The sequence below is a fragment of the Bufo gargarizans genome, chromosome 5 (genome assembly GCF_014858855.1).
Source record: "Bufo gargarizans isolate SCDJY-AF-19 chromosome 5, ASM1485885v1, whole genome shotgun sequence".
Taxonomy (NCBI): domain Eukaryota; kingdom Metazoa; phylum Chordata; class Amphibia; order Anura; family Bufonidae; genus Bufo; species Bufo gargarizans.
The window spans coordinates 70,038,885-70,051,735 of record NC_058084.1 but is presented as its reverse complement, the minus strand read 5'-3'; the positions used below and the strand labels follow the sequence as shown (position 1 = coordinate 70,051,735).

Below are 12,851 nucleotides of genomic sequence, written 5' to 3'. Positions count from 1 at the left end.
ATACACCCCTGCTTCCACGAATCTAATTTATTCAGCAGCAGGACAACGACCCCAAATATACAGTAAAAGTCATTAAGAACTATCTTCCGCCTAAGGAGAACAAGGAGTCCTGGAATTGATGATGTGGTCTCCACAAAACCCTGATCTCAACACCATCGAGTCTGTCTGGGATTATTTAAAGAGACAGAAGGATTTGAGCAAGCCTACATCCACAGAAGAACTGTGGTTAGTTCTCTAAGATGTCTGTATCAACCTCTCTGCTGAATTCCTTCACAAACTGTGTGCAAGTGTACTTGGAAGAACTGATGCTGTTTTGAAGGCAAAGGGCGGTCATTTACAAAGAAAAAATTGTGCACTACAATGGAAAATGCATGCACTGATATTAAAATTAGACTTTCGCCGATATATTCTATCAAGAACATACCGGAACCCGCGCACCCCGTCAAGGTATCTCAAAGTGGAACGGGACCTAACGCTAACCTACCTGTGCCGTATGGGCAATTACAGGGGCTGTATGGGTTATTACAGGGGCATAAGGTCCGACACACAACGAACAACTCCCAGTTACCTCCAGTGTGAAATCACACATACAATGGGAGGAGAGAGGAGGCTGTCGCACAGTTGCACCTGAATGTTACAATTAGATCAAAATCAAGGCACATTCAAACCTGGAGTTGCCACACCTCCAGGCATGCATGTACAGACTAAAATATTGCACTGATATAAGTATTCACACTCTTTATTCAGACCACTAAGCTGAAGCACATTTGGCAGCCACTGCAGCCTCCGGTCTTCTTGGGTATGATGTCACAAGGTTTGCACACCTGGATTTGGAGATTTTCTGCCATTCTCCTCTGCAGATCCTCCCTCAGGCTGAACGGAGGACCAAAAAAGGTCAATCTTTTTATCATCAGAACATCTTTTTTTAAACTATTTTTAGGTGATTTTTGCAAACTCCAGGTGGATTTCATGTGTCATTTACTAAGGAAAGACTTGTTTCAGGCCACTCTGCAATTAAGCCCAGATTGATGGAGTTCTGCAATGATTGTTGACCTAATGGAAGTTCCCCAATCTGCACATAGGAATCTTTAGAACTCAGCCAGTGTGACCTCCCTTACAAAGGCCTTTCACCCACAACTACTTAGTTTGGTGGAAATGCCAGCTCTAGGAAGAGCCTGGTGGTTCCAAAAGTCTTCCATTTAAGAATTATGGAGCCCATTGTGCTCTTGAGAGCTTTCAGTGCAGCAGAAATGTTTGGACCCTTCTACAGATCTGTGCCTCCACTCAATCCTGTCACTGAGGTCTACGGGCAATTCTTTTTAACTCGTGGCTCTGAGGTGCATTGTAAGGCTACTTTCACATTAGCGTTTTTTGCTGATACGTCATGGATCTGCAAAAACACTTCTGTTACAATAACACAACCGCATCCATCCGTTATGAACGGATCTGGTTGTAATATTTCTTCTATAGCCATGACGGATTTGTCATGTATTGTCAGAGAAAACAGATCCGCCCCATTGACTTACATTGTGTGTCAGGACGGATACGTCTTGCTCCGTACCACATGGCGGACAGAAAATGTGTTTGGTGTCTGCCTCCAGAGCAGAATGGTGACTGAACGGAGGCAAACTGATGCATTCTGAGCGGATCCTTTTCCATTCAGAATGCAATAGGGCAAAATTGATCCATTTTGGACCGCTTCTGAAAGCCCATGACGGATCGCAGAAACGGAAAGCCAAAATGATAGTGTGAAAGTAGCCTAAGTTGTAAGACCATTTATAGATGGGGTGTGTCTATCCAAATCATGTTAAATCAACCAAATTGGTGGTAATCAATGTGTAAAAAACATCTCAAGGATGATCAAGAGAAATGGGAGGCACCCAGAGCAAAATTTTTAGTGTCATAGCAAAGAGTCTGACTACTTAGGTTCGTGCTAAATTTTTTAAATTTTTTTTTTTTTAAGTTTAACACAAGACCGTAACTTACAGTGTGAAAAAACAAATGAAAGGTTCTTAACTTTTACACACACACCATATTTTCCGGACTGGACTATAAGACGCACCCCACCAAAAAATGGGGGGAAAGTGTCAGTGCATCTTATAGTCTGATTTCCATTATGGAAGAGGTCATTAGCATGCGGGAGGCAAGGGCAGCGCTGCGGTGGCTGTACTCACTTCCAGTGGTCTGTTTCCGTGTCCCGGAAGAAGTGGTACTGTGAGTCCTGGATAAGCGTTGGTAAGAGTTTATTTATTTTATACATTTTTGAGGTCTGATGGGGCTGGGAGTGAGATCTGAGGCTGAGAGGGGATGTGGTTCCAATCAGAGGCTGATAGGATTTGATTGGGTGTCTGATCTGGTGAGTCTAATGGGGGCTCATATCTGAGGCTGAGTGGGACTGGTGGGGTCTGATCTGAGGCTGATGGGGAACCATCTGAGGCTGATTAGGGCTGGGGCTCCGATCGGAGTTTGATTGCGGGTCTGATCTGAATCTAATGAGGGGGTCTAATCTGAGGGTAAAGAGGTTGGGGGGGGGGGGTCTGATCTGACATTAATGGAGGCTTGGAGCTCTGATGGGAAGCTGAGGTTAAGAAGGGGTCTGACCGAGCCTGGTGGAGCTTGGGGGGGTCTGATGAAGAATGGGGATTTGATTTGGGGATCTTCTCAGAGGTCTGATGAAAAATATATATTTTTTCTCTTATTTTTCCTCCTCGAAATGCTATCTTATAGTCCGGTGCGTTATATATATTAAAAAAAATATGGCATGTGTGTGCACATGTATATAACATTTTATACATTAACTTGGCCATGGAGTCCCACTACTGATAAAGATCAGCTGGCACCAGGTTCTAGGTGGAGAAGCCCCAGCATAAAAAAATGTAATGCATCAGAGTACCACAGATGTGCAGCATAGATGTGTATGTAAAGTTCTAATTACTAAACAAGTATTTCATAATTCAGTAAGTTTAAGGGTACTTTCACACTTGCGTTGTTGGATTTCGCCGGAACTGCCTGCCGGATCTGGCAATCTGTATGCAAACGGATACCATTTGTAGACTGATCCGGTTGCGGATCAAGTTTAACGCAAGTGTGAAAATACCCTAATAAGAATATAACTAGCAAGGATATGTATTACCAGATCACATCATTGTCTCTTGTGTAAATGTTTGCATTGATGATGATTGTTACATATGTAATGTACTGTACTTCATTTTGAAATACACAGAAAATAGACCATTTAGATTACAGAAAACCATTAGAAATAGCAAAGTTTTGTTTCTTTGAACTTACCTCCCTCTGTGCAGTAATGTATTTATTTTCTGTGGTTTTCAGTTCATTTTGCAAGTTTGCCACCTGAGAGAAAGAGAGATCAATTAGCACAGAAGGCAAGCTAATATTACAAGTATACAAACACATTAAAACACACATTGTGACATGCACATAAAGGCACCAGGGTACACAAACTAAAATGATCTGTACCCCACTGAGACATGAAGCACTTTTGCCATTTAATACAAAGAATAGGTATAGGAATAAGTCATATTTGCAGAATTGAGCAATAATTAATACGGTTGACCATGCAGAAAATGTTTTCATATTAAAACGGGTTTGATGATAAAAGTTATATGTATTTTAGTTTCTCATCCAAAGATTATTTTAACTTAGAATTTTTTGGGGTCTGTTTCAAATCATAATAGGAAATAAAACTTAAAATTATGCAATACAACATGGAGCTTTATTTTCTATTACAGTCGCTGCTTTTGGGGGCATGGATGACACTTCAAATGCTTTAATGGTTTGAGGGTGTGGCCACGTGGGGTGTTTTTAAAGGGACATAACCTTAACTTTTAATATGTGAATGTTCTATGTATTTATTTTTTTAGACAAAAACCGGTGAAGTATTTTTCTGGATAGTTTTTTTAAAGTAATTTCAAGCATTCTATTTCCTGTCCAGGCTTTTTAACTCCCTCCTTTGTTTGGACGTTTATCATGGCAAACAGCCTCACTTGCCTTTCTCAGTCAGACCATTCACTCTGACCATAGAGGGAATGAGATAAGTGACTTAATTAGCACATTACACTGATAAGTAAAATGCTCTTCTGTGGACATCTTTTCTAGGTCTATCAGGAGAACAATAGACTCTTATACTGTTATCTCTATTCTACTCAGCTACTATTTTACTAGCAAATAACATATTTTCTTTACAGCAGTAGGAAACTAAGCCATGGGAACCCTTTCTACATAGGAGTTTTATCTCTGTGCTGAAGGACAACATTTTGTATTTAATTTTCAATCGTATAGTACTGCCCAAATGAAAAATGAAAAACAGCCAAAAATTCTTGAATTATTATTTTTTGCATGAATATTGAGCTTTCTGATGGAAGTGTCCCTTCCAATTTACACTGTGGATTATTTTTTGCAGTGTGGGGGAGGAGATTTTGTAAAAATGTCCCCAGCTTTGCCTGATACTGTAAAACACTGTGGATTTGCCGCAGACACAGCCCATGGGACTAGATTATTGTTGTTTTTGGCCAGTCCCTGTTGCTAATCGAGGACAATTCCTGTGATCATAACATGCCTCATATGTCCTCCTTCAGTCTTCGCACACAACAGGAGGCCGCATCTGAAGCATAACAACCTCATGTCATTTGACCGCTTTGTCTGACCACCGCAGACTGATGTGAATTTGTCCATAGTGATGTAATAATGTTCTGCAACAACAAATGGACATGCCTGAGACCTAGTGTATACACAGGCCCAGTGGGAAACAGCAGCATGGGACCGGCCGCACGCTAGATCTACATACAAAGCGTAATTAACCCTTTCAATCAAGATCACGGAATTCCATAGATCTGGACTACAATGTATCCCTGCATACTATATAATATCATTCGGCTTGTTTATACGTTTCGAGAAGTGCTAATTTATATTTTACTTTCTATTCACATTTTATTTGCCTACATTAAGAAATCAAAATCGAGACCACGGCGTAAATCTAAAGTGTAAATCTAAAGCACACAAAGAGATCCATCATTCATATCCACCGTGCAGAACTTGCCACTCAAAGCCCCTTTTCTTCAAATACGAGCCCAATTGTATAATTACTGATTTACCAAAATCTGGCCAAATTACAGACATGGCAGCATCTTTCTGCTCTGTCTATGAACCGCTCGGCTTTATGTCTTGCTGTTTATAAGGCATACAAAATGCTGTGTATCATTACGGCCTCATTACTGTTGGCTGGAAGTACATTATAGCTTATATAAATATTATGTGCAGGCTGCAATTTGAGTAATCAGTCGCTGGTTGATTGACAGAAATCCACACTGTCATTTACACTGCTCTGTATGAGCTTCGCCGGGGCAGGCTTATAAGCTCTAATAAGTATATGCTATCTGCAAATGCTTTAGCAATCCCGAGATCTTTACAAATGTACAGAGAGTAGAATAGGGGAAGTATTTTTCATCTACCTAATAATCAGCTTTCATCTCTTGGCGCCTGGTAGAAGAGACTAAACTTGTGCTGTGCTGTACGCCTTGAACATAAAATATTTATTAACTGTAGCTTTTCTGATTTGTAGCGGAAAAGTATTTCAATATTACATCAAGGTGTTTCCAACGTATTTCTTTCTTTGGTTGTTGGGTGGTGATTACTAATGGCAGCCATTGTCGCTCCAGTTTCCACGGCCATATAAATCTGTAGAGATACATAACCCCTACTGATCTGCCAGTGGGCGCCTTTCAGTTACTGCACCTCTGATACTCTACTCATGAACCAGAGAGATCAGGCTGATCAGTGCTAAAGCATAGGCTAGTTGAAATGGACTGCTCTGCCCAAAAATCTCCCAGGATGGATTGCAATTAGCTCTCGATAACCACTTCCTCTCCTGCATAGAAAACAGTCCCTCACTTATAGATTCAGAGATACATATAGTAGGTAATGCTCCCACATCAGGGTTGACAACTACAATTTTAGTTTTTTTATGAACTTATCCCAAAATCATGGACAGGCAAAAAAATAAAAATTACGGAAAAATTGGAAAACCCTAATGAATGAATTAAAGACTATCAGTAATACAGGCCTATAGCTCAATTCACTGCACACTTTTTCACGGACGCAGAAAAACGTTGTCTGTTTTTTCTGGATGGCTGGCAACCGTGCCCCATATCCATAACTTTTTTGTCTCCACTGTCTAGACAGATATAGACACAGTATATATTTCTATGGGTTTCGAAGTAGGAGTAGATGATTGAAAGGTGTCACTTCACTATGAGATCACTACACCAGCACTGAGGAGTGGTGGAAGGGAGCAGGAAAGCTACGGAGCATGTTAGACCACCACTGAATGAAGGGTGGACCAGAAGGATAAATAGCAGGGGGCGCTACCCAAAAGAAAAATGCAATGTACAGAAAAAAAATTATAATATTTGTATTGCATGTAAACTCCAATAATTCTTCATTTTAAATGCTCCATTCACTGCATAGGAACGCTGTTCGGAGGATAACCCCTTTAATAAGACTAAAAAACTGTAAATAGTCTTCTCTCCATATGCAGGCCTGCTATTCTGTGAAACCAATGAAAGAAATTAAAGTGTATGAATCCAATGGTGTATATAAAAAAAATGAGGTTTTAGATTTGTACAGAATCTGTGAAGAGATATTCACTCTGCTGCTGGCTGATATGTGAATTGCTGCTTCTGTTCTTAAGACTTCCTCTCTTGGACAGGTCTGCTCGTGGAGCTTCTAGTTCAGAGCTCAGGGGCATTTCCCATGATGCAAGCTTTCTCCACTCCTTTCTACTCTCAATACTGTATTCTGCGTCTTATCTCCATTTCCTCTGACACTGATGTAACTGTGATTTCTGAAAGAAAGCTCAGAAGTGTGTGTGAATAACATTAATCTGCTCAGGAACATACAAAAACACCACAAGGGAGATTTATCAAGCTTCTATACCCATGTTGGGTGGCAAATGTTGATGCAAGTCCCGTTTGTGACAAAATTACGCATTTTTTTCTGACACCCTCAGCACATTTCTAAAAAGGGGCAGTAGGAGGCAGGACCTTCACGGTCCAACTCATTTACCATCGATGATAGGCACCAGAAAAGTGGCTCACATTACACCATAAATAACAGAAGGGATAGCGGATGGTAGTATATCTTCTTATTGCCCTTTTACCACCTCACAATAGTGTAGAGGACCTCTAAGCAATACCACGGGTCACCTATTCTGTTTGCTACCTTGGTGCATGGGGGATGTTCTGTGTCCAGAAGTCTTTTCTGCCAAGTAAACTGTGCTCCTGTCACTGTTTTCTAGGCAGCATCTCTAAGAAGTCACTTTATTGCACTTCAGTAGGTGATATTGCACTACATCTCCAGATCTGGTCAAAATCATCACTTACGTATGGTCCTGGCACTTGTGTGCCAAAAGGGATCACGGTCTTGACATAGTCAATCAGGACCAGAGGCACTGTAATTGTCATTAGCACCAGCTGAAGCATGATACCATCAGTGTCTTCTAGATACCCTTTATTGAAGAGGTCTGTCTAGTGACAGATGCTTAAGTGTCAAGGTCTTAAGTGGAGCTTCTTTTGTGTGTGGAACCCATGCATGCCTATTATCCACATATGAAGTATTCTTGGGTACTGACTACTCCCACAGACCAGTGGAGAAAACAGACCATTGCCATTTTTTAAAGGGGCTGGGCATTTTTGTGAACCCCCCCCCCCCACACTTAGCTGTTCCCTGCCCCAGCTCCTTTACTCTCCTGCCCCCCTCGATGTGTTAACATCCTGTTTGTTGCGCATAATGTGGCTATGGCAGCCAATGATTATCCACAGCAATGACGTATCCCCCATGCATCACTGGAATTGTCTGCTGAAGCAACCAAGTGACCTGTGTCAAATAGGATGTTAACACATGGGGCTGAAGCAAGGCAGCGACATTTTGGCGAACAAACGAGCTGGAACCCAGCAGAGGGAGCAATTACGTATACTTCCATCCATAGATCCGGCCATGTGATGGGGTCTGCCTGAAAGACCCTCGAAGGTGAACAACCCCTTTATAGATAGTTATGTTGTACTTATATGTAATAAAACAGTTAATCGGTAGCACATTTATGGAGCTGCATCCTATAGAAGCTATAGTAGTAATAACTGTATACAGTTTCGACAAAACAACTGTTCTATAATACAGAAGGAAAACTGCTCCCAATTCTCCTTTGAAGTCCCACTTGGTATAGCTTGGTAAAATCATATCTAGGGCTTATGAAACATGTCTATGCTCACACACTCTTGAGGTTGCCCACCGCTAACAATTACGTAAAGACAGAATATCTATTGTCAGGTATTGTCACTTCACCTCCCTGGTAATCAACAGGCAACCAATGTCAACCTTCAGGTACTAAAAATACATGGAGAACAGTGCCTTGTCTGAAATAGATCAAAAATGAGAAAAAAAAATACGCCATCAACTTTTATTAAGGCTGTGACAAGCCATTCTCAATGAGCAGTTATTAAACAGCCTACTGAATACATAGTGCAGGTGTTGCGTGACAGGAGACTAATTAAAGCTGTAGAACAAGCCTCTGTATAAGGGTTGCAAGGAAAAGAAATACTACAGATTGTTATTTAATTGCAAATCAAGTAGCCAAAAAAATGAGGCGGCATTCTTCCATGTACAGGACCGTATTAGGAAGAGGTTTATATAGTGCCCTCTCCATGTGAAAAAGGAAGAAATGGCTAAAAGCTATAGTGGTATAGTACAGGAAAAGCAGCGGATGCCTGCTCTGCAAGACTAGTCAAAAGATCTTTGAATCTCTGTTGCAAATGAATTAAAGGCTACAGTAGGTAAATCAGCCACTAAACTCAATGTTAAAGGTATAAAAAAAGTGAACAAAGCTAAATGTTGTGATAAAACAATATTTAACACAAAATAAATAAATAAATGATACATTTCTGGCAGGACAGATCATGCTCTGCTAAGAACTAGGAGCTCTGCCTTGAGCGTCAAGTCAAATAGAGGAATCGGTATTGCTGCTTCCTAAAAAGCGCTCATCTCATATTAACCTTAAGATTAAAGGGGTTGGCCCATCCTCAGGATAGGTCATCAATATTAGATTGGTTGGATCCTACTCCCAGCTCCTCTCTGATCAGCTTTTTGAAGAGAGAGCAATGCTCGTAAGAGTGTTGCATTCTCTTCACTATTTACAGTACCTGCTTGCTGTCAACATTGCAGCGGCAAGTGGGTGTAATTACATCTGCTCTGACCCCATTTACTTCAATAGGAAGAAGCAAAGTTATGTTTTATCGCCACTGAAGGAGAAGACACTGATTTGTTTTTACTTCCTGTATTAGGTGTATAAATAAGACACCATGGGGGTCATTTATTATACTGAATACGCCTAGTAAGTTGTGCCACTATCTGTGACTTCGTTCAGCTCACGGCAGGTCTAAAATTGGGGGCATGACGTGGGCAGGGATGGGCATGTTTCAGGCGTAGAAAAAGGTCTAAATGTAAGACAGCTTGGAAGCCTTCTTACATTTAGAACTGGTGCTGGATGCGCCAACGTTATGGAGAGGCATGGGCCCCTTCATAACTTCAGCGGATTCACCTCCAGCTTAGCACTTTAAGGCGAAGACTAAGACACTGGTCTTAATAAATGTGCACCTATGTGTGCTCTGTCCATAGGTCTGATGAAGAAGATGAAATGAATTGTCTTTTTATGCCTTTAGTCTACTTTTGATAAATTATTTTCCTGCTAGTAGCGCCCCATAATCCCCTTTTTTCTACTTGGAGTCTTTGTTCTGGTCTACGTTATCAGAAGATTCATTGGCCACTAAAGCGGGACCTCGGATCGTTTGGTGAGGTACCCTCCAAGTGATATGTCTTCTACAAAGTGTGGAGCTGGTGAGCTTGATTCATTGAGACTAGGGGTATTGTCACTTACTGATTGCACACAATGTTGTGCTCTTCACCAGTTTCTGTTTCTTCAGATCCACAGGGTATATTTTCGAAAGGGATACATTTTCATTAAACAACAATTGATAGGAGATTATCCACTACACACTGGCAGCTGACCCTTACCCAGCACAGCTGCATGTAAGGACAGCTTTCATTGTCCTGATCAGTCAGGTACCCAGAGATTGGGAACAAACACTGATGACCTACACTATGCTAGGAACAAGCCATTAACATAAAATTACAGAAAACCCTTTAAAGCTTCATTCATGTGAAATTATGAAAGTCAACTGTTATTGTGGGGAATTATCAAGATTGTGGAGTGTGAATTTTAGAAAATAACTTATTCCAGTCATCACTTACTTCCAGAATACTAAGCTTCAGCTTCTCTCTAAGGTCCAAACTTTCTCTTTCAAGCAGAGTGAGCCTTTCTCGGTTCAGTTCAGCATAATTTGGTAATTTATCTGCAAGTGCCAAATTGGTTTCTTCTTTGATAAGATCATTTTTGTAGTTTATTTTTTAAGAAAACAATGCCATCAAATGTGCCTTTGTATTCTCAACCAGTTCTACTACTGATGCAGCATTAATGCTCACATGGTTCCTCATAAGTCTTTGGGGGAGAAATTTATCAGGTCATGTACCCCAGAATTCTGGCTTCAAGGACTTGCAATATAGGGCTTTGAAACTTTTTGGGGTCACTTGACCAACAATTTTGTAATGTGAATATGGAGTCTCTGATCATTTGGAATTCATTGTGCTTGATTAAACTAACCTTACCTATATACTGTATTTTTCGCAGTTATTATGCTCTCCCCCACTTTCTGTTTAGGGATTGTTTATGTGTGTGTGGTGCCATGGTGTATCTGGGGGCAGGGCAGTCTTTAATATAGATTGGACCCTGGGCAAAAATGTACTTGGGCCCCCTGGATCTCGCCTTCCCACACCATAGCATGCAATCACGCCCTCCACCACAACATATACACAAAAAATCCCCACATCTGGTAGAGTACAGTGAATGACTGTAAATACTTCCAGTTCTGAAGACTCCAGCGGCTCAGGATCAGTTCTCTGGGCAGCTGGGCTCAGGCTTGAAGTGGGCACCGCTCTGCAGGAAGGAGACCAGGGCTCTGCTCACCCTAGCGTTACAGTGCACCCCAGCACCCCATAGTATATAGCACCACACAGTATGCAGTATAGCACCCCACACTATATAGTAGAGCAGTATAGCAGCCCACAGTATACAACACCTTACAGTATACAGTAGAGCAGTATAGCACCTCACCGTATACAGCACCCCAAACTATACACGATACAGCACCCCACACTATACAGTACAGCAGTATAGCACTCCACAGTATACAGTACAGCAGTATAGCACTCCACAGTATACAGCACCCACAGTATACAACTCCCCACGGTATAAAGTACAGCAGTATAGCACTCCACAATATACAGCCCCCCACACTATACAGTACAGCAGTATAGCAGTCCACAATATACAGCCCCCCACAGTATACAGCCCCCCACAGTATACAGCACCCCACTATACAGTAGTTTACAGTATATTAGCATAACAGCCCCTGTCACCTTTTTCTGATGTAATCTTCACCAAAAAAAATCCACAGTTAAGGCAAACTTCTACAGCAACACTCCTGGCAGAGAGAAAGGACCTTGATTACCTCACAGCCATGTGACCAGTAATATTGCTAGGTTACTGGTCACATGGTGATGATGTAATCTAAGGTCCTAGAGAATCACAGCTCTCGCAGTACGGTGCCTGGAGTGCCGGCAGGCATGGCATGGCAGCACCCACTGTGTAGCTGACAGCCTGACACCCAGGGCAGTGGCTAGCAGGGCTCAAGAGGCAGCTGCCTTGCTCCTGGGGGGCCCAATTGGCAGTTATCTGTGACAGTCAGAGTACATGCATTGCGTCACACACACAACATGATGTCATATCCCTGAGCCTTAGGTTGAGGAGGGGGAGGTGGGCTGCTATGGGCTTATATTAGCCCAAGCCAGGACAAAGGCTCTCGGGTCTCATCTCCACAAACAAAGGAAGGAAGGACACACATGGAAGAGTGGACCTGAGATGAGATGAGCAGTCCCTCCTGAAACAGAGACTATGAACATTGGCTGAGTGTCATTAACCCCTGCATTTACCCCTACCTTGTCATAACCCTTTATTATTAACCCTTTCCCACTGCCACCAATCCATCTCCAATAACCCTTTCATCCCCTGCATTGCCCTGGAATCTATAACTCCTGAAATATTCCCTGAACCCCTGCTATACTTCTGCCTTAACCCCTGCCCTGATTATAATATTCCCTACCCTGCATTAACCCTTGCAATACTCCTCTCCAACATTGATATCTATGGCCTGCTTATTAACCCTTGCAGTGCAACCCTTTATACCCTGTAGAGACAGTATAGAGCCAGGTGGGTGGGTGGTACGTTTACGTGTGGAAGTCTAGATAGATTGTGGGGTGGGATATTAGACTGTGTTGTGTTAGCGTAGTCAGGTTTTATAGTGTTGTTAATGTATTGTGGCGCGTGTCTATATGTGTGTATATATATGTGTATATATATATATATATATATATATATTTATATAACCACTGATATAAATGTATATAGATATAGTAGAATTAATAGACTGGAGACTTGTATTGTTTTAAGAAATTGCCAGTTTATAGTCCTTTTGGTCGCCGCCGTAATAATCCATCACACATAGTTCACAGAAAGGTAGAGCAACAGGTAGTCTGTATTTATAGTATAAATAGGTGGAGACATCAGTAGACGACTCACACCTATTTATGAATATTATTGATACTAACCTAAAATATTAATAATTAATATTTCCTACAGAGGTCCTCCATTGGAGGATGTTGTAAGGAGG

General features: G+C 41.6%; 1 protein-coding gene across 2 annotated transcripts in view; it reads right to left on the bottom strand.

Annotated features, from left to right (window-relative positions):
* The window catches only part of LOC122939589 (polyamine-modulated factor 1-binding protein 1-like), a 340,683-nt gene that overhangs the window by 126,897 nt on the left and 200,935 nt on the right, over positions 1 to 12,851 (bottom strand). For both annotated transcript variants that reach the window (XM_044295697.1, XM_044295698.1), the window contains exon 19: positions 3,289 to 3,351. In XM_044295697.1, the coding sequence (XP_044151632.1) occupies positions 3,289 to 3,351 (63 nt within the window). The remainder of the gene's footprint in view (positions 1 to 3,288; positions 3,352 to 12,851) is intronic.